Raw genomic sequence first — 24,299 nt, forward strand, 5'->3', positions numbered from 1 at the left:
CAAACTCGAATTAGTACGAGGTTTTTCGGAATGCGCCCAAAAATAAATACGTGTGTGGGGTCCAAAGCGAAAAATATCATATTAATGTGGAATGAAACCTGCTTAGCAGGCCCAACAACTGGTATCAGAGTTATGGTTGTAACAGTCCAAACAATCTCAATGGGCTCCTACTATGAAGCTAAGTCCAACAAGTGGTATCAAAATTTCAGGTTGTAACGGTCCATAACAATCTCAATGGGCTCCTACTATGAAGCGGTAGATGGATCTTCCAGAATGGGCCAAGAGGGAGCCAGAGCCAGATGGACTTCTAGTATGTGTCAAGGTGGGAGCCTGATCACAATGAAGGGGGGAAATCCGACATGTGTCGAGCCAGATGTTAAAATGGGGAGATTATTGGGAGTTGTCTCACATCATTTGTGCGAGGGACAGATTGCTAAAATATAAACATCTAGATAACTCCAATTAGTAAGAGGTTTTTTGGGATGTTCCCGAAAACAGATCTGTGTGGGCTCGGCCCAAAGCGGTCAATATCATACTAATGTGGAGTTAGGTCTGCTTAGCAAGCCCAAAATTAATCGTAAGCTCCACTCGACAGTCTCCACTGAACGACGACGATTCAAGTTCTTCGATGATGGTTTCAGGCGGGCAATGGCGGTTCTAGGAACTACAAATGAAGGACAACCTTTTGGTGGCATCAGCGTATCCAAACAGTGGCAACTTGGTGATGACTCAGTGTCTAAACGCCGCGGGTCAGGCGAGTCAGACTGAATTTTGAGCTGGGATGACTGATATTTTCATTATGGGTAAGTCTCATGTGAATACAACCATGGGCTCATGTATTGCTTTTTATTCTCGCGCGCGCGCACACACACATATTGCACTAAGCCGGGGTATCTTCGGAGTGGGGGTAAATTTTAACTAGAATAGTTTTTTGTATTATATATAACATCAATTAAAATATCACGCTACAAACTGACATGTCATTTTTTAATCTCTTTTTCTAGTCGGATATTTATAAGAGTCGACCCTGGTGTTTTTTCTTCAAAGAAATGTTGAGAATGAGAGGGATTGGTACAGTGAATTGATAATGATGGGGTGGATTGTAGTCTTGTGTGCAGTGTTGTCTGTATCACGAATAAAACCTTCTTTTATATCGATATTGATGGCTGAATTAATTTAATCAATACATTGCTCTTCTTAATGAAAAGCTCATAAACTTAAATTATTTAAATAAACTTATATACAGTAGAATCCTCTAAATTTATACATGTCTATAAAATTACCCCCCATACATTAAAAAATATTAACATATAAATGTGAAAACCTTTCTAAGCTCAAAATACTCTTATTCTTATCTCAGTGGGGGGTTACATTCTATACCCAGGGTACTTTGAAAATTATTCTATTTTGTGATAACACATTTAATTTTATTCTTTTTGGAAAAATTGCTACTCTCTCCATCCAGCCAATTCTTTACGTTTGGTTTGAGTACGGAAGTTAAAAAGTATGTATAAAGTAGTGAAAAAAAGAAAGAAAAATGAGTGAAGTGGTGAAACCGTTGATTTTTAATGTATAAAAGCGAGATAGCGGAATAAAAGTAGTGTGAAAAGGAAGGAAAAGTGGGAAAGTGGTGGGACCCAATAATTATTTTTAATAAATTTTGAAATATAAATAATTGAATGACACATCCCAAAAAGGAAAATATAAAGAAAAGAACTGGGAATATAATATTAAGACAAGAAAAAAAAATGAAAGCATTTACGGAAGACTCGCTTGTTTGAGCATTGAGGTCTGAGACTGACAGTTCCATATGTTGTTTAAATATTAAAAACTACATTTGGCCTAAATTACCAAAAAGTACCTTGACCGTGACTGCCTGACACAACCACAGGACCCCATGCTTGGTCCAAGAAAATAAAAGGGCAATATTGTCCATTAACATATTCATAGACCAGGGTTTGTGGTCACAGGTCCGATGACTCGGGGCTAGCCCTGTTATTTATCTGCAACATACATAAAGGTGCGATGAGTTCCGATTTTAACAAAAAAATGATAAAAATAACTGATTTTTGAAAAAAATTAACAAAAATAGCCATTCTGAGAAAAGTGATCAATTTTGGCCGATTGAATACTCCACTGTCAGTTGGGTATCCCAATTTGTATAAGATACTCCACTGTTAGTTGGGTATTTCATATATGAGAATCTTGTATAAAGTGGATACTCCACTGCCAGTTGGGTATCTTGTATAAAGTGGATACTCCACTGACAGTTGGGTATCTCATCGGCTAAAGTTGGCCAACTTTTCAGAAATTAGTTATTTTTGTCAATTTTGTGTAAAAATAGGCTAAATTTGCCCTTCACCCGATTTTAACCTGGTTAGATGTCAAATCGTAATTAAACTGTATTATTGTCATTTTAAAATATTCAAATTAATATGATTCTCGTAATCTGATAAAACTAAACCGAATTATATATGTTAATACAGTTTGGATTAAAAGCATGTTGTGTTAATATCAAATGGATACCGACATATAATCTGTGAATTTTGAAATTAATTGAATTATAATCGGAAATTATATTATCATTTTGGTTTAAGTTGATTTACTATCATATCGATTTATACGGATTATACGTTTTAATTTAAACAACGATGACCCAAATATACAGATATAAACACATGTAATGAACCAAAAAACTTATGTGAAGACATAAAAAAACAGAAAGATATAAATCCGACAGACCCCACTTATTTTCATTCACATTCTCCTTGAGATTTTCTTTAACATATACAAACCACTTACGTTATTTAAAAAAAACAAGTAAATAGAAATCAAAGTTCATACACAACTTAACTATTCAGTTACCATCCCCTATCTTTCTCCCCCCGCCACCATGTCTTCTAAATCCAAGTAACTCTCTCTCTCTCTCTCTCTCGATCTTGTTTCAGTTTTGATAGTTCTTGTTTTTTTGTTTATTAAATGCTTGATTTTGATTCTTGGGTTACATTTCAGTATATTACTGTTTATGGGTCAGATCTTTTACTGATTTATTTCATAGATTTTTAAATCTTTAAACTGTTTGTATGTATTTATCTCTTCTGTTATCTGGGTCATTTTGATATTATGTATGCTGTTTTGTGTTGTATTTTTGGTTTCTTGGTTTGACTATATTCTGTTCTTGATTTAGGTCAATGTAAAAATAGTATTTTTAAATGGGCTTTTGATGTTTTTTATTGTGGATCTTGTTTCAATTCATACTAGATTGTTATGTTTTAATGTGTTTATATTTGAGTATTTTAGTTTCTTTGTGTTTTTTTTAAAGTTTCCATCTTTGGTTAGGAATCATACTTATTAGCTTAAAAACATGTTTTTGTTGTATATATCTATTTTGTTATAACTTATAAATCTTGCACCGAAAGTTTCCATCTTTGGTTAGGATTCATATTTATTAGTTTTAAAACATGATTTTTATTTCATATTTTGTGTTATAAATCTTGCATTGTTTGATTATAATGGTTTTCTGTATATGTGATGTGGGCATGACAGATTGAACTTGAATAAATCTACATTATCGGAAACTCCGACCCCGAATAGTAAAGTATCTAAAGTAGCTCCTAATGACAAAGTATCTAGTGTTACTCCCATTACTAAAGTATCACCGGCAACTCCTAAGGTTGCTAAACTGAGCAGGGGAGTGGTGAAATCGGAGAATGGTTTGGCTTCTCCCCTACAAAGTTCACGCGTCTCTGTTGATCGTTCCCCTGGTTCTGTTACTTCAAAGCCTATTGTGGATCGCAGGTCTCCCAAGCTCAGTACAACACCTGATGTAAGATTTTAGTTACCCTTTTTTGTTTAATTTGTTGTAGCTTACAAGCTCTAGTCTATTGTAAATGGGCATCCGTTATGTTACACAATGGCATTGTGGGGTATGGGATGTATACAAGTTACAAAGATCACTTTGATGTGAAGTACTCTTTGTAGTGAGTATAACCATTCCAAACCAGCTATGTGGTTTAATTGATATTGCATCTTTACAAGTTTTTGTCTTTGGATTTACAGAAACCGGCAGCCCGGCTGTCAAAGGGATCTGATTTGCAGTTTCAACTTAACATTGTTCAGGAAGACTTAAAGAAGACAAAAGAGAAATTAGCTGAGGTTGAGAAAGCAAAAACACAAGCACTTGATGAATTAAAAGAAGCACAGAGGATAGCAGAAGAAGCTAATGGAAAACTTATCACTGCCCTGGTTGCTCAGAAAAGAGCTGAAGAGGAATCTGAGATCGAGAAGTTTCATGCTTTGGAGATGGAACAGGTTGACATTGATTTAAGTCAGAAAAAGAAAGAGGAACGGGAAACGGAAATTGAAGATTTGAGGAATCAGCATTCTGTGGCTCTTCTCTCTGCCACTCATGAACTCGAAAAGGTGAAGCAAGAACTAGCCATGACTTTTGATGCAAAAAACCAGGCGCTTTGTCATGCTGATGAGGCTACTAAGATTGCTGAGATTCACGCAGAGAAGGTGGAGATTATGTCAGTTGAATTGGTTCGCTTGAGGGCTGCATTTGAATCCATGAATGAGTCGGAGGTAAATAGTGATAAGTTGGCCTCAAAGCTCAAATCAGAGGTACAAACACTTGTACAAGAGCTGGAGAAAGCAAAAGATTATGAAAATGAGGCCAGAAAATCTAGAGTTATGGTAATGGAGCTCGAATCAGAGATAGAGATATTAAAACATGAACTTCAGAAAGGAAATGGTTATGAACAGAAGTTAGCAGAAAATGAAGCGGTTGTAGAGCAGCTGAGTATTGAGTTGGAGGCAGCAAAAATATCCGAAGTCTGCGCGAGTGCAAAGGCAAGAGATTATGGGACAGAAGCTGCCAAATATAGTGAAATTGAGATGGAACTCAAATCAGAGGTGGATACTTTGACACAAAAACTTGAAAAAGCTAAAGATTATGAGCAGAAGTTAGTGGCAAATAAACTTGCTCTCGAGCATCTTAATGCAGAGCTGGAAGCTGCAAAAATCGCTGAATCTCATGCACATTATCTAGTCGAAGAGCGTCAAAAGAGGGTTGACGAATTAGAATTTCATTGTGAACAAGCAAATCAGTTAGAGAGATCTGCATCAGAATCTCTAAATAAAATAACAAAACAACTAGAGGAAAGCAATGGTCTGCTGCATGATGCAGAATCTGAAGTCACCTCTCTCAAAGAAAAGTTGGTGTCACTGGAATTGTCAATAGGATTGCAGAAAACTGATCTTGAGGAATCAGCGCGTAGTGTAGATATAGCCAATAAACAAGCTTCTGACTTGGCAAAGGAGGTTGAATCTTTGAAGCTCATGCTTGATACTGTAAAGGACGAGAAAACCCAGGCATTAAATAATGAGAAGCGTGCTGCTGCCAGTGTTGAAACTCTGCTAGAAGAGAAAAACAAGCTTATAATTGAGTTGGATACTTCCAGGGACGAAGAAGAGAAAAGTAAGAAAGCAATGGAGAGCTTAGCTTCAGCATTACATGAAGTTTCTTCAGAAGCAAAACAAGTGAAAGAAAAACTATTATCTAGTCAAGATGAGCATGAGAATTTAAAAACTAAGGTAGAAAACTTAGAGCTAGAACTGAGGGCATCTAACAAGAAGTACGAGGAAATGCTTGATGATGCAAAACATGAAATTGAAGTCCTCAATGAATTGTTGGAACAATCTAAGCATGATCAACAGACTGCTAAAGCTAACTGGGAGCAAAATGAGCTTCATTTGATGGATTCTATTAATAAATCTGAAGAAGAGAAAACATCACTGACAGAAGAAGTTAGCAGGCTGGTTAGTTTACTTAAGGATGCTGAGAATGAAGCTTGTGCAACAAAAAAGGAAGAAGCTCAGGTAAAGAATAGCCTAGCAGAAGCTGAGCATGAGGTAGATTATTTAAACAAAATTCTTGGGGAAATGAAAGCTGAGAGCATGAGATTGAAGGAGAGTTTGCTGGATAAAGAGAATGAGTTGCAAAGCATTATTCAAGAGAATGAGGAGCTTCAAAGTAAAGATGTTGCTTCTCTTAAGAAGGTTGACGAATTTTCAAAGTTGCTAGAAGAAGCTATGACCAGAGAACAAGCCGAGGAGAACACAGAGCTCACAGACAGTGAAAAAGATTATGATATGCTTCCTAAAGTAGTAGAATTTTCTGAACGAAATGGGAATGGGAAGAATGAGAACTCCAAATCGGAGCTGCCACATCTGGATTTCCAGGTTCTTGTGCAGGAAATTCCTCTAGAGGATAGTAATGCTGTGTATGTAAAGGGAGTTGATGCTGTTAGTAAATCGAAGGATTTAAATGGAAAACCAAACTGGAATGAGAATAAGGAAAAGGAAGATGATAATGGAGAAGGTGAGTTTAAGATGTGGGAAAGCTGCAAGATTGAAGATAGAGATTTTTTGGAGCCAGAGAAAGAATTTGATGAAGAGCTGGACTCAAAGGCAGAAAATGAGAGCTTTGACCAGATAAATGGATCATTCTTGTCAGAAAATCTAGAGAGTGGCGGAAGCTCACCGACAAAGGAGTTAAGTCAGAAGAAGAAAAATCCTCTGCTCCGTAAGTTCGGAAGTTTATTGAAAAAGAAGGGTACTAGCAGCCAGAAATAATAAGATAAGTACTGATTTGTTTAAGGATAGGAATGTATATTGGGTTCTGTTAACCGAATTGTGTTTTGATACTTCCATGCTTTCCGTTTCCTATTTTATAAACTGGAAAGAACATAACTAGATGCTTGTGTCATTTTTTAGAAATTATCTTTTCAAATTAGTTATCCGTGCCATCCTTGTCCAGGAATATACAAGTAACAAGTCTGCAGTGAGAATTTTTTTTTTGTCGTCATAATTTAAAAACATATGATAACATCTGGCAAAAAAAAAAAAACATATGATAACATGATTTTATCTGCTTGGCATGAAACGAATTGTTAACTTAACCTGTATTTTTTATTTAAGTTATTTGTTATTTAGGTTTCGTTGATGTTATACTAGTTGTGTATGGATGTGATTGCTTCAAACAAAGTTTGAAAAATTATTGTCCATGGAGATTTTAACTTGCTGAGCTTTCCCATGAGTTAAAAAAACAGTTTGCATGTACTATGTAAAAAAATAGTTTGCATGTACTATGTCAATTTTCTTGTTGTTATAGACATACAGTTTCTAAACTAACTGGTCAATTATGGATTGCTTCAATTTTTTTGAACATTTTATTGTCCGTAGAGATTACATTTACTAAGTTAATTTCTTTGTGCTTATAGTGATATAGTATCTAAAACTTTTGCGCTTTGATTCAGCACTCCACTTCTGTTGTCTCTTGCATGATATTGATAGATAGTGCTTGAAAACTTCTTGCATTCACAATTAGCACGAGATCTCGAGATGAAATATTTGAGTGTCAGAGTAATATGGACCTTGAGAGGAGTTGGCAAGAAGGAAGTTTTTTGAAATCAACTTCCAAGCGGAGAGAGTATATATATTACTGTAAAGGTATAAGCATACTTACAGTATTAACTAACAGCACAGCCCAATCATTCACCCAATGATTCTGAGGCTGGCCTGATCTGTCCTACCTTTTGCATATGCATTCAATATGATCCCACAGGCCACCCTCCATGTGCATTTCATGTCTATAGTTTATAATGCTGAAGTGCATATACATCTGCATATTATAATCCTCTTTTTTCTTCTCCTAAGTTGACCCTTTATGATGAATCTGAGCTGGCCAGTGAGGCGAAGGTATCTGTGCTTGTGTAAATGTATTCATGCACATGTGTGTGCTCTGTTTTTATAGATGCTAATACCATAAAGTTGTGTCTAAATTAGTGTTATCCAAAATTACATGCTTTCTTGACAGACAGGTACACAATTTTTTTGCTATCTCAAGTGATTATTGAGATTAAATATAGGCAGTGTCTCAATTCTGAAGCCAATTTGTTCTAATGCTGGAATTGTTTATCTGATGAAGTTAATTATTAGAAATTTAAATAATCACGAACACATGGTCAACTCCGGAAATTTAAGCCAATCTGTTCTAATGCGGTGTAAACACGTAGTATTGTTTCTTTTTTGATTTGCTTTGGGAGGGAAACATCATAGGGATGTACAAGGAAGGATCAAGTAAGTATTCAAGTTTGTGGACGACAACAAAGAGAGAAAGGTGAGACAGAAGTCATGAGTGGTCTGTAATAAATTGCATGCCGGGGTCATTTCACTGTTTATATCTACTTATGTTGTACCATGTATACAATTTCTAGATTTTAACTTCTTATAAAATCACAATATTATATTTCATTATTAGAAAGAGATAATTTGGTTAAATGTTATGTTAGTGTAAGACTCAAGGCAATTTGTAGAAGAAGATAAAATGTCTACTTCTTGAAACATTATCACCTAATATTTTCCTGATCATTATCATTTCCAGTTTCTTAGATATCAAAGTAAGGGAAGCTTATGGTTGGCTCGTCATTTCCCCACCATTTTCTCCTTTAAAAACTCCGGTATTTAAAACTTACGTAATTTGTCTGACGACATCCGGAGACTCAATTTTCTCTTTTGAAATATTATCATTAATGATTTGAGGTCAAAAATTGAAAATTAGACTACTGAATAAAGGTATCGATAAATTTGATCGACAATGTGAAAACTATTTGGAAAGTTTATTTTCAAATATTAATCCGGTTTATTTTATGATGAAACATATCATCAAGAACAAGTTACATCGGTTTCTTAACAAAAAATGTAAATTGAAGATCTAAACCAGGCTCGAATAATTGTCTTTTCCAGTTCTGTCTTTATTTTTAGTTTATTCACTACCCTTCTGACCAAACTAGCCTTATGACACCTTCCCTTTTTCTGAGGTCCCAGACTGTTTAAACACTAAATTTATTCTTATTTCTACCCCTACAAAAACTCTAAAACCCAAAAATATAAAGAACCTAAACAAACAAATCTTGGAGGGTAGTATGGTACAATAATTACTTCTGCAACTAAAGTTGACAGGGACATAGTACAGAGATAGCAAACACACACTTTAAAGTGTGTTGTGGTGGTCTACTGTTTACACTCTTTAAACAAGAAAGAACACCAAACTTCATTTGTATCTACACTCTTCCTGTCTATACATTTATACTCAGATCACTTATATTTTAAAGTGAAACCACCCCCTACAAAGTTTCTTGGGCTTACATTGTCTTTCAATTTTAATGTTAATGTCTATCAACATTTTTATATAATTATATAAATACATATCTCTCTGCTGTTACTATTTTCATCCTCTGCATTTCCTCCTCTCTCTGCTGCAGTTATGTCTACTAAATCCAAGTAACTCTCTCTCTCTCTCTCTCTCCTGATCTGCATTTTAAAGTTTATGTTTTTTTATTAATTTATCATTTTGGTTTGTTTTGTTAAGTAGTTTTTGTGCATTTTGTGTTTTGTGGGTAGGATCTTTTCTTTGATGTTATGTCAAATTGTTGATCTTTATACTATTGTGTATGATTTTATGCAATGGGGTTTGAGTTGATCATTCTTGTGCTTAATCTTGATGACCCTTGTAGTGAATTGTGTTTTAAATTGTGCTTTTTTGATTTTGTAGCGTGGATCTAGCTATATTGACCCAATTTCAAGTGTTATACATTATTACATTGTATCTGTAGCAGTTGCATATTTTAATTTCCAAATTCCTAATAAAGTTTCCACCTTTAGGATAGTTTGATTTTTTTTTTGCAGTCTGTGCTTGTTTAGTAATTACATGGATGAGTATAGATCTTGCATTATTTGTTTTAAATGGATTTTGTATATTGTTGATGTGATCATGACAGATTGAACTTGAACAAATCTACTTTAGTCGAAACTCCCAACAGTAAAGCATCCACAGAAACTCCCAATAACAAAGCCTCTGATTTAACTCCAACTACTAAAGCATTTAATGTAAGCAACAACAAAATATCTCCAGCAACTCCTAGGATTCCTAAGTTGAGCAGGGGAATCACGAAATCCGAGACTGATTCGCCATCTCCCTTGCAAAGTTCGCGCCTCTCCATTGATCGGTCTCCAAGATCTGTTCCTTCAAAGCCCTCAGTGGATCGGCGATCTCCAAAACTCGGCACTACTCCTGATGTAAGTTCTAACTAATTTCCTATTAAGTTTTTAAGTGTATTTTGGTGATTATCAATAGGAATAGACAATTGCATTCGGATTAATCAGTGCGGTCGCAGTATATATGGGGCGTAAGTCTATTTGAGGAATTATAGTAATGTCAAATAATGTTTCTTGCAAGTGTAGTAGCTACATTGGATCTTGTGAAATTGGTAGGAGTCTTGATTTTGAATTTATATTTTCAAATATGTAGAAGCAACTGACACGGCTGTCAAAGGGATCGGACCTACAAGTTCAGCTAAATCTTGTCCAGGAAGACTTAAAGAAGGCAAAAGAGAAGTTAGCTGAGGTAGAGAAAGAGAAAGAGCAGGCAATTGGTGAGTTAATAGGAGCTCAGAAGTTAGCAGAGGAAGCTAATGGGAAACTTATAGAGGCTTTGGTTGCTCAAAAGCGAGCAGAGGAGGAATCTGAAATTGAGAAGTTCCGTACTGTTGAACTGGAACAGGCGGGTATTGATGCAAATCAAAAAAAGGAAGAAGAGTGGCAGATGGAACTTGAAGATGTGAGAAACCAACATGCATTGGATGTTTCTGCTCTTCTCGCTGCCAATCAGGAGCTCCAGAAGGTGAAGCTAGAACTAGCCAGGACTTCTGATGCAAAAAATCAGGCTCTTTCCCATGCTGATGAAGCAACTCAGATTGCTGAGATACATGTGGAGAAGGTAGAGATTATGTCTGCTGAGTTGTCCCGGTTGAAATCTTTGCTTGAATGCAGACATACGTCTGAGGCTAACAATAAAGACAGTCTAGTCTTGGAGCTGAAATCAGATGTAGAGACATTAAAACAAGAGCTAGACAGAGCAAAAGATTTTGAATCAGAGGCTAAAAATTACAGCAAAATGGTGACGCAGCTCAGTTTAGAGATAGAGACATTGAAACAAGAGCTTCAGAAAGCAGATAATTATGAAGAGAGGCTGGCAAAAACAGAGGTTTCTGTAGCTCAACTAAATGCTGAGCTGGAGACTGCAAAAATTGCTGAAGCTTGTGCACTTGGGAAAGTAAAAGAATATGAAGTGGAGGCTATCAATTACAAAAATATCGTTGTAGAGCTTAAATCAGAGGTAGAAACATTGAAACAACAACTAGAGGAAGCAAACGATCATCAGAAAAAGTCAATGGAGAATGAAGCCGAACTAGAGAAACTTAGTGTAGAGCTGGAGGCTGCAAGAATGGCTGAATCTTATTCGCATAATCTACTAGAGGAGTGGCAAAAAAGGGTTGAAGAATTAGAGATCCATGCCGAGAAAGCAAGCCATCTGGAAAAATCTGCATCAGAGTCTTTGAACTCGATCATGAAACAACTAGAGGAAAGTAATGATTCATTGCATGATGCAGAATCTGAAATTGCTTCTCTTAAAGAAAAAGTGGGGATACTGGAAATGTCAATAGGATCACAGAGAGCTGATCTTGAGATTTCAGAGCGTAGTCTTTATATGGCCAAGGAACAAGCTTCTGAGATGGTACAGGAGGTTGAATATCTGAAGTGTGAGCTCGGTACTTTAAAGGATGAAAAAATTCAGGCTTTAAACAATGAAAAGTTTGCTGCTGAAAGTGTTCAGTCTCTACTAGAAGAGAAAAACAAACTCATAAATGAGTTGGAAACTTTCAGGATAGAAGAAGAGAAAAGTAAGAAAGCTATGGAGAGTCTTACTTCAGCATTACATGAAGCTTCTTCAGAAGCAAGAGAAGCCAACCAGAAACTATTATCTAGTGAGGACGAGCATCAAAATCTAGAAACCCAAGTGGAAAACTTAAAGCTAGTTTTGAGAGAATCAAATGAGAGGTATGAGGGTATGCTTGATGATGCTAAGCATGAGATTGATGTTCTTACTAATTTGATCCAACAAACCGAGCATGATCAGATGATTGCCAAGGCTGAGAGGGAACAAAGAGAGCTTCATTTAATGGATTGCATTAATAAATCTGAAGAAGAAAGCTCTTCAATGGCAAAAGAACTTAGCAAACTGGTTAATTCACTCAAAGAAGCTGAGTGTGAAGCTTCGGCAGGGAAGGAAGAAGAAGCTCGGCTTAAGAACACCCTATCAGAAGCCGAGTCTGAGATAGACTATTTGAAGGAAGTTCTTGGGGAAGCAAAAGCTGAAAGCATGAAACTGAAGGAAAGTTTATTGGATAAAGAAAATGAACTGCAGAGTGTTATTGAAGAGAATGGGGAGCTTCAGAATAAAGAATCAGCGTCTATGATAAAGGTCAAAGAATTATCGAAGTTGCTTGAGGAAGCTACAATGAGAAAACAAGCCGAGGACAATGTGGAACTTACCGAGAGCGAAAAAGATTGTGATATGCTACCCAAGGTAGTAGACTTCACCGAGCATAATGGCGATCAAAAGGAAGAAAATCCCAAAGCACAGATCTCACATCTTCAGGAACTTGTAAAGGAAATTTCTCTAACAGAGAACAATAAAATGGATGTCAAGACTGTTGAAACTGTTACTGAAACTAAAGACGTAAATGGAAAGCCCAAAGAGGACGAGAACAAAGAAAAGGAAAATGATAATTCAATGGAAGTTGAATCTAAGATGTGGGAAAGCAGCAACTTTGAAGATAAGGATTTCCTGGAGGCAGCAGAAAAGGAATCCGTTGAGGAAGTTGCCTCAAAGACAGAGGATGATAGCCTGGGCCAGATTAACGGATTGTCTTTAAAAGAAGATCCTTCGACAGTACATCCGGAGAATGGTGGAAGCTCACCACCAACAAAGGGACAAAGTCACAAGAAGAAGAAGCCATTGCTTCACAAATTCGGAAGCTTATTGAAAAAGAAGAGTACCAGCAACCCAAAGTAAAAGAGCAGATAAGTCTTGTTTTATGTCTTAGTAGAGATGTATTGCTCCATTCTACACTGATTGTGTTCTTTCTTAAGTTTCATGCTATCTATTTCTTGTTCTGCAGAACTGGTAAGAAGTTTACTGAAAGGCTTGTATCATCTTTAGAATTTTTTTTCTTTGGCTACTCTTTTTACTATATTTTTTTTTCTGTTCATGCAAATCCAATTTGGGAATATCAAATCATCAGTCTTTGACATTCAATACTTTTTTTCCGCATCTCTCTGTTTCTAATAATTCATAGGGTGGAGAAGGCATGCATGCGACTCATGATGGATGTCGTACTTTTTACCCTGTTAGTTTTGCAGATTTTAACACTCGAACTATTAATAGACATGGGATTAAAGAAAGGACCAGATATTTGGAATCTAGTTGTATGGGGTTTATACTAGTTGAAAGATCATCATCCTTGGCCGCCAATGACATGCCAAGAGCCACATATTGGGTATGGAATCCCTCAACCAAACGCATACTTGATCTTCCTCCTCATGATCCGCTTAAGAGAGTGTGTAATTACATGACCCTCTTTCAAAGTTCTTGTACTAATTCATGCTATGCGTTCTCTGCATATATTGATGAAGAGAACAATAAACATAACTTTGGACTTCTTGATCTCGGAGGTCAAAGCAACGATCCGTGTCCTAATGCGAATCTTTCCTGGAAAACAGTTACTATATCAGAATGTAACAAGCTCCGCCGACAACAGAAATACAGTTTCTCTTTTGTTGATAGTAAAGGTATCCCGTATACGGGGCGGACTAGGATTCTAAATTTATCCCAGGATTTTAAATTTACTTGGGTTAGAGTAAAAAAAATTTCGTGAATTTAATATAAAAATAAATGAGTCAACCCGTGTATAGATGCAAAAGCAAACTCTCAAATTTCAGTATATGCAAAAACTAAATTAAAAATGATACTTTCTTTGTCATTCCCATTTATTTACAATTTTTTTTGTGATGTCCCTTTTAATTATTTAAATTTCAATTTTTTTTAAAAATAATAAAGTTTTTATAATTTTTAAAATAACTAAATTCACTAATTCTCTCCACTACACCCACTTTATACATATAATATTTATCGGTCTCACTACTTTATTCATTTTTTTAATTTTCCTCCACTATTTTGTCATTTTTCTTAAATTCCGTGTCTAACCCAAATGTAAACATTTGGGAGGGATGGAGAGAGTACTAATTTACAAGATAAAGTGAAAGAAGATTTACTCATATTATTTGAGTTGTACTCGGCTATTCTTTTGAGCATAAAATTTATTTATCAGTTCATATGGATCAATATCTTAGGCATACACTCTCTCAATGTTTCAATATTGATAAACATAATGTTTCTCAAATATTCTTCCTCCATTTTATAAAAAATTCTCTATAATAAATTGTTATTTTGACCAAAATCAATCATAAATCACTTCGTTCACTGATTTTAACTGAGCATAAGTATCAATAAAAATTCATTCTACGAGTTCGACGGAAAAATGAAAATTGACGGAAAAGATAAAAATAAAAATATGCATTTTTTATATGTAAGTTCTAAAATTTGTGTTCCAACTTAAGAGAAGTATTGAAAATGAGTATTTGCGATTACTTTAAAAAATACAATTAAATATTTATAAATAGTCTTTTTAATAAATAGGCAAATATTGCACAGTCTATCTAAAAAATGATAATAATAACAATTTTCCTGATGGATATAAAATTATACAGTTTTATAATAAATTGATATTCGACTTGAAAGAAGAACTGAAACCCGATCTAGCTCACACAATTTTTTTAACTATTTTTAATCTTAACTACAATATTTCCAATAAATTTACAATTACTTTTACGTCTTCCTGTCTTATAATTCCACTTCTACTACCTTATTATCTTTTAAATCCGCTAGTGCTCTATTATCTTTCTTTTGATCAACTTTATTACCATTTTTACCAATCACCTATATCCCCTTATTACCATTTTTACCAATCACCTATATCCCCTTGATATCATATGTAAATCATTAGAGTAAAAATAAAATAAAATCAAACATAAATTATCAAAATTAAACTATCACAAACTCCAGTAACCAACTATACATATTGAAATCACCATAATCTAACTAGAACATAAACTATATTGCTATTTGCGACCACCTATCACCATGTCTCCACCATCATCATGACCACTAACAAGTATTTAAGGAACAACACTATATATAAATAATAATATACAAGTCGAAATTAAAAAAAAAACTCGAGAAAAACTTAAAACAAAGCATACACGCAAAAATGAAAAAAAAAACAGAAAAGACGGATTAGAAGTTTAAAAATTGGGAAAAAATTATGAAACAATTTTAATTATTTTCCAACGAGATTGGCAGGAAGATGAGGATCAGCGGGAAGATAAAAAGAAAAATATGTATATTATTTACATGTGTAAGATTTAAAATTAGTTTTTAATTTAATTTAATGATTATTTATATAATAAGTACGTTAATATTGACTAATCTATCTAATAAATGATAATAATGATAATTTACCTAATTAATAAAAAAATATAGAATTTTATAATACATTGACATCTTTTATAACTCAAAAAATCAATTCATTCGTCGTTTAACTATATGTTATTTGTGGTTTAGGTTCCTGTTCTATAAAAATAAAATATTTTGATCCCTGTATTTTTAAATTTTATGATTAGCCTCCCTCCGTCTAAATTTGACTACGGAGGTTAGTCTTTGCTGATTTGAAAATTGAAAAAATAAAGAAAAAAAGGTGATTGGGTATTTTCTTTGACAATTAAGATTTATAATCGAATTAGAGTTTAATATCAAACTGGGATTCTCATTCTATCATCAAATTACCTTAATTAAAGGCTAATTCGACCGAAAATCCCAATATTTTCTGTTACTGGATTTTGAAGAAATTAATCTTTATTTGTAGAGAATTATATGGGTTATTTAATCATGTGGTTACATTTAACATTAAAATAAATTTTTGATAGGTTTATGATTAACAAAAATAGATGAAAGTTACGATAAAATGTATATATTTTTTTTTGACAATAATCATACTTGCATTAAATTGAATCATATGAAAGTACATCCAATAAAAAGTTAGGAGCGACATTTTCCCACTCCTGCGGACCTAACATAAAACGAGACACTCGAGCTAACATGTGAGCGTCGCAGATCTATGCACAAATTGCACTAGCTCAAAGTGCATAATTAAATCAACACATTCCCTAACAATGATATGGAAATAAGAGCAACTTGCACTCCCATTACATGCTTCTACCAACAACTTTGAATATGTCTCAAACACACATCGAGTAAATCCACATACCTTTGCCCATGATAATACTTCCTTGAAACTCAACGCCCCAGCCTCTCTTGGTGACCACGTACCCTCCACCCGCTTATCGCCTTCAAAAACTTGCCATTTTCATCTCAAATTACACCTCCAACACCAATGGTGTTGATGTCCTCGAACACAGCAGCATCCATATTTATTTTCACCCATCCTCGCTGTGGTATCTGCCATCTTCTAATTGTTGCAGATAGTCTCGACTTACTCCTGGGCTTCTCCAGCTGAGCTTTTTTCCAATCTTCCAATAGATTCGTTGCAGCACTTGTTGTGCCAAAGACCGAAACTGCAACTCTGTTCCACAACCATTTATTTCGTCGGTTCTACAGGCTCCAACTTATCGCAGCCAGCAAGACACAATGCTCCTTCGTTCCAGTGCTAAACAGTCTGATGAAGAAAGCCAGTATCGATTCCCCTGCTATGGTATGCACCCATAGCAGCATACCAATTGATGCCCACACCTCCTTGCAAATTGACATTCAAATAATACATGCATTTCATCTTCCTTTTCCACCTGACACCAGCCACACTTATCATCTATATTAACTCCTTTATTTACCAACGCCCTAGCAGCTGGTAAGCAAGCTCTACATGTTCGCCACAGGAAAAAACCCACCTTCCCAGGCAGTGTTAAATCCCATATTTTTCTCCAGAAAACTGCGTTAAATGTATCACATTCCCCAACCAATTTCCGGTAACAACTCTTTACTGTGAACTGATCCTTTTCATCAAACAGCCATAGCCAGGAATCATTTATGTCCCTTATTGATAAAGGAACATTCTTTAATAAACGGACATCCCTACTATTAAACAGATCCTCCAGAATATCATCATCCCATCTTCTTTGTTGCCCCTCCATTAGATCACACACCCTAATACCTTCCAACTCTTGAGGCATAATTGTTGTTAGATATCCATTTTCCGTGCATGGAAGCCAATGAATTTTCCACACAAACGTGTCCTTCCCAGTACCAATACTTCGACGACATCCTTTTTTTAGCACCTCTTGAGCTGATAGAATACTTCTCCACGTATAACTGGCGTTATCTCCCAGTTTTGCATTTAAGAAATCAGTATTTGGGAAATACATGGTTTTAATAATGCTCATTTATCTATTTAAGATAAACTGGGGTGATCTCCCAGTTTTACATATATAGATGTATGTATCCTCCACAAGAGATACTGCACCATTTTTTCTTTATTTTTATTTTTTATTTTTTCATTTTTCATATTAGAATATACTAACGTTCGTTAGTCAAATTTGTAACGGAGGGACGATAATCAGAAAATTTAAAAGTATAAGAATCAGATATTTATTTTTATAAAATAAACACCTAAACCAAAAAAAATATATAGTTAAAGGACAAATGAATTAATTTCCCCTTTAAAATTTATGTACCTAAATTTAGGTATTATTAATAATATTAATGCAATTTATACAAATTATAAATGGATAATTTGGTATTCTAATTTTATATTTTAATATTATTTTATTTTAAAGACTACCAACAATTTTGGGTCGGTGGTTCGATACGTAACACGGATAAATCACTAGTCCACCACTAACTAACTACAATCCTAATGCTCTTGAAAAATTTCAAATTTTATCAATTAATTACGGGAATAAATAAAAATATAATAAACATGTCATTAATTAATTAATTAATATTATTTATCTATACTCCTTATTATAATTAACTAGCTCCATCGCCCGAGTAATGCACGAATATACTTTAAATTATGCTAATTGAAATTGTTTTCGCGTCAATTGATGACGATATATCTATGTTATTACCCAATGAATGAATATTTATTTATTTATTTATGCATAGAAACACGAGTGATTGAGGTATGTTTGCAATAATTCATTCGCAGAAAGTAATAAATTATGATAATATACATTTTTTGTTACGTCATAATTAAATGATATTTGTAATATGTTAATATTTAGAAAATAAAATGCGTGCAAGTGATTATATGTGCCTGGTGTATATCAACCAATATATATATAATAATTATTAATTTGTTTTTCAATTATTTAATGTGATTATGTGTTAGAAATATGATTGACGAGTCATATTATATATGAAATTGACGTCACGATTGTAAGTTTACTCCGTTCGAATAACTTTCTATTTTGGGATAGATTGTTAACATTTCCTAAAATAGTATATTATTTTTATAATTACTCCAAAATTTACCTCCTATTTCTTAATTTTTCTTCAACATAATTTATTTTTTTACCTCTGTATCTAACAACGATGTTAACAACCTATGAGATAATGGGTGTATATGATACATGTTATCAAATGATTAATAGTGAAATATATAAATTGTATATATCTGTAAAAATATTTTATTTTATTTATTATTTCATTAAATTTATTATAATATTTCACGATTTCATTATGTTGGGACGAGATTAGATTGATGACAAATAAAAATATACGAGTATGTATGTATGTGTGTGTGCGCACCTGTATTAATATATATATAGAGATATATATGCATATATTTATTGCATGGATGTATGTATGTATGCACGTATTAATTTTACAATAATTGATAATTTTTAATAAATGAATGACGAGATGAATTAAATATTATATAAATATTAATGCAGTGTTATAATTGTCATATGAATTAGTTTAATCAACAAACCCCCTTAACGATTTTAACAATCTATGGGACGGTATAAGTATATGATATATGTCACATAATTATTAATAGTAAAGTATAAATCGTACATATGTGTATAAAAAATTTATTTTATTTTTTTATTTCATATACTTTAATACAATATTTGGTTATTTTATTTTGTTGGTGGACGATGTTAAAATTTAAGACAAATAAGAATATATGAGTATGTGTGTATTTGTTGAACCTATGTGTAAATATGAGTATATATGCATGCATGTATTATATGTATATATGCGTGTGTGTATCTATTGTATTTATGTATCCATGTATGTATGTAAGCACATATTAATTGTACAATAATTAATATTTTTTAATAAATGAATGATTTATTGTATGTATGCATATTTGTATTAATGTATAAATGCACATATTAATTTTATAATAAATAATATTTTTATAATAAATAATAATTTTTAATAAATGAACGATGAGGTGAAATGTACTATGTTTGTGTTGAACTTATGTGTGTATGAGTGTGTATGCGTGTATTAATATATATATATATAAATATATATATATTTGTGTGTATGCACATATTAATTGTACAATAATTAATAATTTTTAATAAATGAATGATTTATTGTATGCATGTATATATTAATGTATTTATGCATATATTAATTATAAAAAAATTAATAGTTTTTAATAAATAAATGATGAGATAAATTAAATATTATATATATATATATATATATTAATGTAGGGGTATAATCATGATATCAATTAAATTACTTATCATATATAATAGATAATAGATTTACTCTTGTAACAAATTGTGATAGTATCACACTCTCATATTAAATAATTGTTAACAATTGATTTAATCGGATTTACTTCTCATACAATAATATAGAATATAAAATTTATTTATCTTATTTTAGTTTTCTGATTTTACGTAATTAATTAATTTTACTTATTATATATTTTTTAACTTAATTTCTTATTAAATATTCTACTACTGCACCAATTAATATTAATATTTTAATTTCAGTCCATAAATCATAAAATCTACTATACAATTTTAAACATAGAATAATCTTTAGTAATTAAATTACTACACAATTTCACAACGTATTCACATCATACATGTACAAATTTGTGAATAAACCACGAGCAAATCGAGAAATCAAGAAAAATAAATAAAGAGAGTATGTGGGTTGAGCTGCTATGTGGTCTTGTAATTTACAAGATTATTACTCGTTTTTTCTCCGAAGACGATGATGATATTGCCGTTGAATCCTCCGATTCCACTGCCCTCTTCACCGTCGCTGAAAGGTTTCATTTTTTCCGATCAAAGATTTAATCTTTTTGCATTTATCGGCTGATTGTGCTACTTATTTCATGTTCTTGATTGTTATTTCCTTGTTTCGTGCTTGTTTTCTGGATTTTTTTAATGGGCACCAACTGTTTGATGAAATTTCTCTGAGAGTTTGTGTTTTATATTGTGTAAATGAAAGTTTGGAACTTGTTTACTGAATGTAGGCTTGAGAAGCTTTATGGGGGAAAGACTTATGTGGGTCTTAGAATTCCTGATGCCGATACGGGTACTCAAAAGAATGTTGATATAGTTCTTGTTACTAAAAGGTAATGCGGTTTTTGATTGTTTTAAGATATTGGTTGTAATGTGTTGTATTGGATTGGAAAGTGTAGATGGTTTGTTGTTTTATGTATGTGTCTGATGTGTAGGGAGGCGGTTGTGGTTTCGGTTAAGAGGTTTGGAGGGTTTGTTTCTATTAATGCGGACGGGAGTTGGGTTTGTGTCGGTGGGAGTAAGCACAAAGAGGAACGCCATCCTGACCCTGTAAGTTACTGATTTTCTTTTTATTATTAATTTTAAGCAGCAGGTTATGTGCATTGACAATTGATGTTGCTATGATGTTCTAGATAGCAGAGACAAAACAGCAGATTGCAATTCTTGAATCATATCTTGAACAAAGGGGAGTTTCTGTTCCAGAAGGTTACTTTTCTTGCAGGGTTGTGTGTCCCAACCCTAAATTCAGGTAGATAACAGCTCTTTCGTTTTGCTAAAAGCAATCCTTTGCTTTCATTGCTGTTGTCACTTGTCAACTTGTCGATACTTGATAGTTTATAGCTTTACATATGGCAAAGAACTAGACTTATTCCTTTACTTACAATATTTGCTTTTAATTTTTGTTTAATTCTTATTGTTCTTATACATCAAAGTTTGGAGAGCTGTTTTTAAATAAGCTCAAGGCCTCTTCTAGATGATTTTTGAATCCTATTTGGTTGGAAAGTCATAATTTTAATATTTTACTGATAGAAACTTATAATTAAAATTCACATGCTACTGTTTATCCAGTTTCCTCATTTATTTTGACGCATTGCTCTGAGGATCCTCACAAGATGGATTACTCCTTACTACTATTCGTTATTAGGACCTCAGCTGATTCGATTTCTGCATAGACTGATTAGGACGATAATAATAAAGTACAACATTGTACAATATCATTTTTTAAGTTTTTTTACTTTCAAATTAAACATAATCATGTACGGAATTGATATAATTGATGGATATTATATATGATAAGTAATAAAACGATCATAAGTTCGCTAATCAAATAATTTAAGCAGTTAAATAGTTAAAACTATCCAGTAATAATCTGATTAATTCTCATGATTGGTTGTTATGCTTTGACCTTACTGAGTTGGACTATTTCCATTTTTTAGAACTTTGATTTTGTGGATGTCTAAAAAACATTCGCTCTTATAAAAGGCCTCATTAATTTGTATGATTTTGCTACTTTGACGTGACCATCATAAGCTGTTCTGATAGAATTAGAGGGGTATCACAACTATTTAGAAATTAGAATAGGCGTGGTGAATCCATGTTCATCCAATTTAATTAAGTGGGTGTAAATGGTAAGCCTATCATGTACTCTTAACTTGAGTTGTAAACCCCATTCCAGGACATATTATGTTAATGGAAGTGAGGCCATTATGCAGATTATGCCATAGTTTCAAAGTACAGAGAGCAGTAATGTCCTTGATAAAGGTGATGGTTTTGCGTTGATAGAGATGATTACTCTGTTCTACTTGATGGATTTCAGAATTTGTAGGAATTAGATTTTTTCCCAGGAAGAAGGTATGCAGATTTACATGGCATACTGATGCTTGTAGTCTGTACTTACTCTCATGTATTAGTGTCATTGTCAGCATACAAATCAGCCAGATTTTTTATGGGCTAGGAGTGTCATTTAATTATTAAGTTCATATTTTATTAATATCCCAGGCTGTGTTAAAGTTGGCCCTCTACAGAGATGGATTCTTTCTACCTCACTAACCTTAGGCTGGAATATCTCACAAAATCTCACCTTTTGCTTCACCCATATAAGCATCACCTATACATGTATTAAACTAGCTGTGGCCAAATAATTAGTACACATCAGTCATCACTATTGTAGTTGTCTTTTTTCCGTTGTTTGTAGTCTAACAGTCAGTAAATTATACTATAATCTGTCAAAAGAAGGGTTAGTCACCTGGAAGTACTTATTAATGCAGTACCCTTCTATCGAACTTCCCCCCAGAGGTCATCACGTATGAGCAGTGGATACTTATGAAAAAGGAGTCTAAGAGCATGTTTTCTGGATGGATGAAGGGTGCATTCAGTGGTGGAAAAAAAGAAATACAGGAACAACTGCAGCAGAAGCTCAATTTTATCCTCAGCACGGCTCCTATGTGGGATAGGTCCGTTCCTTCTTATATAATCATTTGCGTTAGACATATATATAGCTTGTCCAACATCTGCATGCATAGCCTTTGTTTCTTAGATTGCTCTAATTATTTTACTGAGATTGGTTCTGTGGAAAGATGGGAAGTTCTAATTGTCAAGGCATCCTGTCTTCCTGTAGGTTGGAGCTTAAAGGGAAACATCTCTTAGGAGAATTTCTTGACTTTAAAGGAAAGCAGGACGATATCCAGGCCTTGAGAAATATCAAGAGATCTAAAGTTAATCGTCTGATTATCCAAAAGACCAGCATGTTTGGTTTAGGTAAGTACTATATCTTTAAAGTTCAAAATTACCGATTTAAGTCATTTGACCTTTGTAAGAAAGCTGTGTAGATTGGTTCTGAGATTGCTGCAGATCAGTGGTAACTATCAGGTTTTTAGAGTTGAACGAAGGAATTTCCTTATTTTTCTTTGGTACTTAATTATTATTTTGAATGTTAAATAGATATTAGCAAAGAATAAATACCTTTCTAAGTATATTGTAGGTAGATGTATCAGGAATCTGTATCCAGTTCCATTTTATTACAGCATTAATTAAATACAAATGTTGTTTGGGCCAAACACTTCATGCTGTTTTACAACCAGCAGAACCTTCCAGGCCATCAGTGGAACTCTGTTCGAGGCCTTAATCCTTATGATTCCGTTATTAGTTAACTTTTATGACTAAGGAAAGCCTAGTGTGACCAGTCTTGTGCCACCATTTAACATTGCTACATGACAGGGTTGTGGTTATCAGTTCATAGGTGTCTGATTGCTGTTATAGTGTGATTAGTGTCAATTTCTCTTATTAAATTTGGTGTTTTTATTAATCTAGAAACTATTTAAACTGGATGAAGGGATTCTGTGGTTTCCCTGGTCCACAATTTCTTGTTCCACCCAAATTTGATTTCGTTGGTAATTATTTGGAGTCGTTTCATAGTGTGGGAGTATGTGCATGTACTTCCTTCCTCTGTTCACTTTTAGTACAATGGTATCAAACTTATGTGTTCATCTAACTGCAGCTCATTCAACGCTCCAAGTTCTCTATTCTCCCCGGGACTATCGAACTGAGGGGGCATCAGGTTCTGATTGGAAAGAAGCAACGGTCAGATCGAGTACCGAGGCATTATTTCAGCCTCAAAATTCTACAAAAGTTAGAAAAATCAAACTATCTTCAATAATTTCCATGTCCTTGAGTGCTTGAAAATGTAGCTGAACTATGTTGTTTCATCATCCGCAATGTAATTAGTAGTCTATTACTGCATCTCCTATTAAATTTTCTGGCACATGCGGCCTTGTAATCTTGTGTGTATATCTATGTGGTTTTAGATAAACTTGTAATGATACCGCCCGTCTGGTAAAATAGAATTATGTTTTCTGTGATAACATAATATTCAAACGAATCAACAGTTACTCGTATGCCCGAATGGTGTTATTTTTTTTTTGTTTCCTTGTAAAAAGCTTGAAAAATGTTACTGCCGTATGTATGGAAGGTTGTGTAAG

General features: G+C 33.7%; 4 protein-coding genes across 4 annotated transcripts; 3 read left to right on the forward strand and 1 right to left on the reverse strand.

Annotated features, from left to right (window-relative positions):
- Positions 1-2,754: 2,754 nt before the first annotated feature.
- LOC141689788 (WEB family protein At3g02930, chloroplastic-like) lies at positions 2,755-6,796 on the forward strand. Its single transcript, XM_074494177.1, has 3 exons — positions 2,755-2,910; positions 3,547-3,826; positions 4,060-6,796. Exons 1-3 carry the CDS (start codon positions 2,894-2,896, stop codon positions 6,634-6,636), a joined length of 2,874 nt encoding a protein of 957 aa, XP_074350278.1. The 5' UTR covers positions 2,755-2,893; the 3' UTR covers positions 6,637-6,796.
- Positions 6,797-9,074: 2,278 nt separating this feature from the next.
- LOC141689787 (WEB family protein At3g02930, chloroplastic-like) lies at positions 9,075-13,222 on the forward strand. Its single transcript, XM_074494176.1, has 3 exons — positions 9,075-9,345; positions 9,843-10,140; positions 10,373-13,222. The coding sequence occupies exons 1-3, from the start codon at positions 9,329-9,331 to the stop codon at positions 12,977-12,979; spliced, it is 2,922 nt and encodes a 973-aa protein (XP_074350277.1). The 5' UTR covers positions 9,075-9,328; the 3' UTR covers positions 12,980-13,222.
- Positions 13,223-16,453: 3,231 nt separating this feature from the next.
- Positions 16,454-17,460, reverse strand: LOC141691923 (uncharacterized). Its single transcript, XM_074496673.1, has 2 exons — positions 16,816-17,460; positions 16,454-16,693 (listed from the first exon to the last, which is right to left on the reverse strand). The coding sequence occupies exons 1-2, from the start codon at positions 17,458-17,460 to the stop codon at positions 16,454-16,456; spliced, it is 885 nt and encodes a 294-aa protein (XP_074352774.1).
- A 2,672-nt stretch (positions 17,461-20,132) lies between these two features.
- On the forward strand, positions 20,133-24,215 carry LOC141690045 (uncharacterized). The gene is made up of 7 exons (XM_074494627.1): positions 20,133-20,345; positions 20,553-20,654; positions 20,757-20,871; positions 20,955-21,070; positions 22,590-22,775; positions 22,940-23,079; positions 23,819-24,215. The coding sequence occupies exons 1-7, from the start codon at positions 20,221-20,223 to the stop codon at positions 23,998-24,000; spliced, it is 966 nt and encodes a 321-aa protein (XP_074350728.1). The 5' UTR covers positions 20,133-20,220; the 3' UTR covers positions 24,001-24,215.
- The last annotated feature ends 84 nt before the right edge of the window (positions 24,216-24,299 follow it).

Source organism: Apium graveolens, chromosome 10, assembly GCF_009905375.1.
Source record: "Apium graveolens cultivar Ventura chromosome 10, ASM990537v1, whole genome shotgun sequence".
NCBI classification, from domain to species: Eukaryota; Viridiplantae; Streptophyta; class Magnoliopsida; order Apiales; family Apiaceae; genus Apium; species Apium graveolens.

Excerpts from the sequence above, each read along its gene's own strand:
- LOC141689788 (XM_074494177.1), top strand. Across the intron at positions 3,827-4,059 it reads AGCTCAGTACAACACCTGAT|AAACCGGCAGCCCGGCTGTC; the intron begins GTAAGATTTTAG and ends TTGGATTTACAG.
- LOC141689787 (XM_074494176.1), top strand. Across the intron at positions 10,141-10,372 it reads AACTCGGCACTACTCCTGAT|AAGCAACTGACACGGCTGTC; the intron begins GTAAGTTCTAAC and ends TCAAATATGTAG.
- LOC141691923 (XM_074496673.1), bottom strand. The coding sequence starts at position 17,460 with ATGTATTTCCCAAATACTGATTTCTTAAATGCAAAACTGGGAGATAAC. Across the intron at positions 16,694-16,815 it reads GGAGGTGTGGGCATCAATTG|AACCGACGAAATAAATGGTT; the intron begins GTATGCTGCTAT and ends TGGAGCCTGTAG.
- LOC141690045 (XM_074494627.1), top strand. The coding sequence starts at position 20,221 with ATGTGGGTTGAGCTGCTATGTGGTCTTGTAATTTACAAGATTATTACT. Across the intron at positions 20,346-20,552 it reads CTCTTCACCGTCGCTGAAAG|GCTTGAGAAGCTTTATGGGG; the intron begins GTTTCATTTTTT and ends TACTGAATGTAG. Across the intron at positions 23,080-23,818 it reads GACCAGCATGTTTGGTTTAG|CTCATTCAACGCTCCAAGTT; the intron begins GTAAGTACTATA and ends ATCTAACTGCAG.